The sequence below is a fragment of the Salminus brasiliensis genome, chromosome 22 (assembly GCF_030463535.1).
Source record: "Salminus brasiliensis chromosome 22, fSalBra1.hap2, whole genome shotgun sequence".
In the NCBI taxonomy this organism is placed as follows: Eukaryota; Metazoa; Chordata; class Actinopteri; order Characiformes; family Bryconidae; genus Salminus; species Salminus brasiliensis.
In genome coordinates, this window is record NC_132899.1 from 30,340,086 (window position 1) to 30,346,085 (window position 6,000).

General features: G+C 42.1%; 1 protein-coding gene across 1 annotated transcript in view; it reads left to right on the forward strand.

The window, feature by feature from the left end:
- Positions 1-3,192, forward strand: part of LOC140544478 (integrin alpha-M) — a 47,198-nt gene extending 44,006 nt beyond the window's left edge. The window contains exons 30-31 of the mRNA XM_072668009.1: positions 1,329-1,439; positions 1,683-3,192. Coding sequence (XP_072524110.1) covers positions 1,329-1,439; positions 1,683-1,778 — 207 coding nt within the window. The 3' untranslated portion in view covers positions 1,779-3,192. The remainder of the gene's footprint in view (positions 1-1,328; positions 1,440-1,682) is intronic.
- Positions 3,193-6,000: the final 2,808 nt, after the last annotated feature.

Genomic DNA, 6,000 nt, shown 5'->3' on the forward strand with positions numbered 1-6,000 from the left:
TAGCAGTGGGTGCAACTTAAAGCAGCTGAATGAATTCATTAGAAGGGGTGTCCACAAACATTTGGACACATAGTGTATTTAGCTGACATGTAGGTATTGAGCTTCATCTATGCTATCAGGGACGTACGACGTTCAACGTACACAGAGTGTGGTAGACTAAACAATGGATGTGCAATGTATGTGTATGTGTATGTGCATGTGTGCTGCATGTTTGTCTTAGTAAACAGCTTGAAACCAGTGAGCTCAGACGTGGGCCAAATTTACAAAAACTGGTGCTACATAATTAGCCCTGGTCTACAGACCGCTAACACTGGAGGATGTGGTTGATGTCTTGGTGTCAAAAATGCAAATGTGATGACCAGTGATGTATAGATTCCTGTTTAGGCCACAAACCTCTTGCGTATGCACCTGTTTCAGCCTTGTAGCAGGAAAACGACCGTCTCACAACTCTTTTTCTGAATATTCTAACTTTAGTAGATCCAAATACTAATTTTTAGCAAGACCGCACCATAAGGCTACATAACCCCTGACCTACATATACCTGCTATTTGACCATTAGGGCCTGATTTGCGCAGTCTCCTCTTAACAGTTGTTCTAGAGATGGGTCTGGTGCTAGAACTGGTGTGGCATTCAACTGGTCTGTGATCTGAGCTGCTGTTAACTTGCGATTTCTGAGGCTGGTGACTCGGATGAACTTGTCCTGAGAAGCAGAGGTGACTCTTGGTCTTCCTTTCCTGGGTCGGTCCTCGTGTGTGCCAGTTTCGCTGTAGCACTTGATGGTTTTTGTGACTCCACTTGGGGACACATTTAAAGGACTGACTGACCTTCATTTCTTAAAGTAATGATGGCCACTCGTTTTTCTTTAGTTAGCTGATTGGTTCTTGCCATAATATGAATTTTAACAGTTGTCCAGTAGGGCTGTCGGCTGTGTAGTAACCTGACTTCTGCACAACACAACTGATGGTCCCAACCCCATTGATAAAGCAAGAAATTCCACTAATTGACCCTGATAAGGCACACCTGAAAACCATCTCAGGTGACTACCTCTTGAAGCTCATTGAGAGAATGCCAAGAGTGTGCAAAGCAGTAATCAGAGCAAAGGGTGGCTATTTAAGACACTAGAATATAAAACATGTTTTCAGTTATTTCACCTTTTTTTGTTAAGTACATAACTCCACATGTGTTCATTCATAGTTTTGGTGCCTTCAGTGAGAATCTACAATGTAAATAGTCATGAAAATACAGAAAACGCATTAAATGAGAAGATGTGTCCAAACTTTTGGCCTGTACTGTAAATAATATATATATGTGTGTGTGTGTGTGTGTAGATAAATACCCAGGTGGAGGTGTATGAGGAGAAAAACCTAGTGAAGGAGATCATCGGAGGAGCAATAGGAGGGCTGCTGATTTTGGCTCTCATTACTGCTGGTCTCTACAAGGTCAGTGCAGATATTCATATTGTTATTGTTATCATTACTGTTTATCCTTATTAGCATTATTGTATTTATTATTATTGCTATTGTTATTGCTATTATCTTTATTATCACTATCAATGTTGTTACTGATATTGTTATTGGTGTCAATATTATTGTTATTATTATCGTTATTCTTGTTGTTATCCATATCATTGTTATCATTATCGTTACTGATATCATAACTGTTTATTTTCTGTCTCCATTCAGGCCGGCTTCTTCAAAAGCCAGTACAAGCAGATGCTGCAGGACGCAGGGGCCGGAGGTGAGGGGGCACCTGATGGAGAGGCGGACCTTACAGAGTGACCACACCCACTCCAAATCACCCGTCTATATCAGACTTAAAACTTCAGCCAAACTTGAGAGATGCATCAATATAGAATTGCAATACGATTCGATAACTGATAATTAACACAATAATTTAAATTCTTCACATTTTTAATTTATACAGATACACTCTTACTCTCGTCATCTTAGATAAGTTATGTTTTTCCAGTAATTTTTCAGTGTGGCTTAAATGTGTAGAACTTTACACTTGACAATAGGTGCCCAAATCTTTGCATAAGACTATGACTGTACCTGAAATGGATCCCAACTTCCTTATTAGCTTTTCACTATATAGGGAGGGACTATAAACTATAAACAATAGCATTCATAAACAATAAGTCATAAAAAAAATAATGCTTATTTTAATTCACATTAGCTGTTGAGGCTTGAAAGAAGGAAATCATGAATGGGTTTAAAGAGGGGAATATATGGGTTTAGAGGTTGACCGGTCAGTGTTTTTGGGGACGATGCCGATCTCAGATTGGTCGAGGGGCGAATGTAAGCTACATTAACGTTTCCAGGACAACCTAGTAATGCATTATCATAAAGCGGCCACATTTAAGACACTGTGGAACTCCAAAAGTTTCCGTACAGAGCTGCACTGTGGGGCTCAGGACGTCGCTACTCACTGATACTCACTGTACTGGGCTGAGTGAGGGATTCTGAGTGAGTGGTGTTAGAAGTCTTTACTCTACTGCTCGCCCACAAGGCAGAGTTACACGCATTTGAGGTTGAGCTGGTTTCAACACTGGCTTTAATGGGCTTCCGCAGTGCAGAGCGTTTTCCACTTTTTAACATTTGTACAGTTTAGTAGAATCAGATTCAGTGCCTTTAAGACAAATATATGTAAATATGCCCAGCTCTGATGGGCTGCCCCGCTACGTGCCTGGGCCTGGGTTGAAACCCAGGCTTATAACTTCAGTGTGAGCGGGTGGGGCTAAACGTCTATAGACTGTATTTTTGTATTATGTAAATTAGGATTATATGTAAAGGTGCTGGGGGGGGGGGGTGTTGTGACATCACAAACTAATATTAACGATATTTACGTGCTCCACAAACTTGATATGGATGCTTTAGCAAGTTAAAGGTCTACAATCGAGACAATTGCATCTCACTTTGTGGTGCTGAGTCGTACCATGACTTAGCACTTTGCAGGACCTTGCGCTATGACCTATTAAGGCCTTTAAGTGCATTCCCTGAGATACTGTTTTTGCTGTTCTAGCGTGAGATCAGTTTGTGTCTACATTATTAAGGACTCTGCTATTACAGGAACCAAGTAATACCGTTCAGTTTGTGTAGAGATGCTACTGTGAACATGAACGCAGGTTTTCATAGCTGATGTGTTGTTGAAGATGTAATCGTGTCAAATAATCTGTATTAAAGTGATTCAAATAAAAACGACTGGTTAACAGCGAAACGTTGTACCTTCTTTATCACCAGGAGGTTGTTAGTTCAATCCCTCAGCTTGATAGGTAGCCAGCGTGGGTGTCTTTTAGCTGACCAAGCATCTTGGTGGAAATTTTGAAGCAGGCCAACAACTCACAGTGAGAGCTAACCAGGCTAAAGTACAGCATCCAATCATGGTGGAGGTAGTTTCATCAACATCTCACAGTGAGAGCTAGCCAGGCTAAAATACAGCCTCCAAACATGGTGGAGGTAGTTTCATCAACATCTCACAGTGAGAGCTAGCCAGGCTAAAATACAGCCTCCAAACATGGTGGAGGTAGTTTCATCAGCAACTCACACTGAGAGCTAGCCAGGCTAAAGTACAACCTTTCAAACATGGTGGAGGTAGTTTCATCAGCAACTCACACTGAGAGCTAGCCAGGCTAAAGTACAACCTTTCAAACATGGTGGAGGTAGTTTCATCAACATCTCACAGTGAGAGCTAACCAGACTAAAGTACAGCCTCCAAACATGGTGGAGGTAGTTTCATCAAGAGAGTTTGATGGTGGCTGATATTTGCTGCCCTACTTTGTGGTGAAAAATAAATGGACAGTGTTTAACACAGCCTGATCATAAGTATTTGGACGCAGATATTCTGATGTGTTTAGGTGGGAAACGTTATAGATTTACCAGACTGTGACAACTGTGTCCTCTGAAGGCCATTATAGGAGAGGTCATGACAGTTATTTCATTCCACATGACCTATTTTGGTAGCTTTTATTCACCCCGTCTGGTGTCTGGTCACAGCTGATCAGGTATTATTTAGGTGGTGGACCATTCTCAGCACAGCCGTGACCTTGATACCGTAGCTGAGGCTTCAGTCTGTCTCTGTACACCAACAGAGTGAATCTGCATGGTAGTTATTTTTGATCAAATGGCCAGTGAGCGTAGATGTAGGAGGCCTAAATAAAGAGCGCTGATTGGTCTGTATTGTTAGAAGGCATCTGCAATGTCAATGTGGCGGAGGAATGAGTCACAGGGTTGTAGACCCATGAGCTCCAAAGTTGGACAGATGTTAAACTTGAGCATTATGAAGACGTTATCATTATGACGTTTAGCAAATGTTGGATTTTGGTTACTTAGCATCTTAAGGTGTCAAATACTTCGTAACTTTGTTCGTAAATTGTGGTTATCTATACTTTACTCCTTACATTTTCCCACAATCATCTGATCTGACATTTTAACAATAGCCTTGTTTAAATAAACCCTCTCCAGATAAATCGCTACATCCGTAAAGTGTGAGTCTGATCGAGGTTGGATGAGAAGTATAAACAGACTCCATTCTGACTCCCTATTGGTTTATAAGCGATCCATCACACCTGCACACGTCCCGTCACTCTCCAGCAGCACACAGCAGACGTCTGTAGTCTAGTATGAAGACTGTGTCCGTGGCAGAGACTCAAGAGAGCTGCAGTGAAACGTCCCGACTGAGCCCCACATTTACATTCCAATAAAGCTTATTGATCACACGCCTCTGAAGTCTGACTTTCTGCAGCTTTACAAAACTTCTAGACAACGACTCCTCATATTTTCCTCCATGAAGCTCATGTTGATGCTCAGTAGAGCACAGAGACGCTCCTTTAATAGAGCTGATATTACTGAAATGCTTCATTTTCAATGGGCAGATCTGCAGCTGAAACAGGAGCCTAGTGCAGCCCAACATTTTTAACATCAACATTTTAATAGATCATTCTCCTCATTATGGCTGAGGTGTAGAGGGGTAGAGCACTATAGACCCCTGTGGCGTGACCTAAGCTTTCGGCCTTTGTTTTCCTTCCATTACTTTTACTTTTCTACTTAAAGTCGTTCTGAAACCAGTACTTTTACTGGAGTAAAAAGCTTTAGTTGATACTTCAGCTTCTATAGAAGTCTTTTAAACCCTAGTATCTCCACTCACTTCTACCTGAGGAATGAGTGTCAATAACTTTGACACCTTTGGTAAATGTCGCTGGATGCTGGTGGCCAGCTCTTAGCCTCCTCTACTCCAAGGGCTTTGTCGACCCTCCCAACTTTCCAAGCTTTCAGTGTACTGTATATAATAATATATAATAGAAAAAACTAAGCTTGGTCTACAGATTTAGGGAATTTTGGATTTTATTTATTTATTTATGACATCCAGAGTCAACTTCAACCAGCATGAATTAGTGCTCAAGAGCACAGCAGCGTCAGCACTCACTGTTCACCACAAGATGGCAGCACCTCCGGACAGACTAATTAAAGAGCAGCAGAAGGAGCAGCAGCAGAATCAGGTGAGTCACTAACACAGCTCTGCTTTATCTGAACCTGTGGAGGAAACTCTTAAGGTGCTCTGAGGAACCTTCAAGAAATGGGTTTTTAGATCAAAAAAGGTTCCTTGAAGGTTCCTCCACTGTATCAAACTGAAGAAGCTCCAAAAGCTCCTGAAGGATCTGCTACTTTCACCAGTGCAGACTCGGAGCTCGTTCATTTAGAGAGGATGAGCTTCAGCTGTGAGACTGGAGCTCCACACTGAACTGAAAGCTGGTGTTTAGAGCTCAGGGTGGAGCTGCTGGGTGGGGGTTCATGAATAAACTGCTGGAGTTCTTCCACACTAACGTTAAGATCAGCCTCACAACCTCCTCACATTCACTTCACACACCTTCACTTCAGAGTCTCCAAACAAGCCTGTAGTCTTCAGAAAGGAGCTCAGCTGCTGGACACCTGGTAGAGAACACTGGTAGTGTAGAGGGACACCTAGTGGTGAAGGCTGGTAGAGCAGAGGGACACCTAGTGGTGA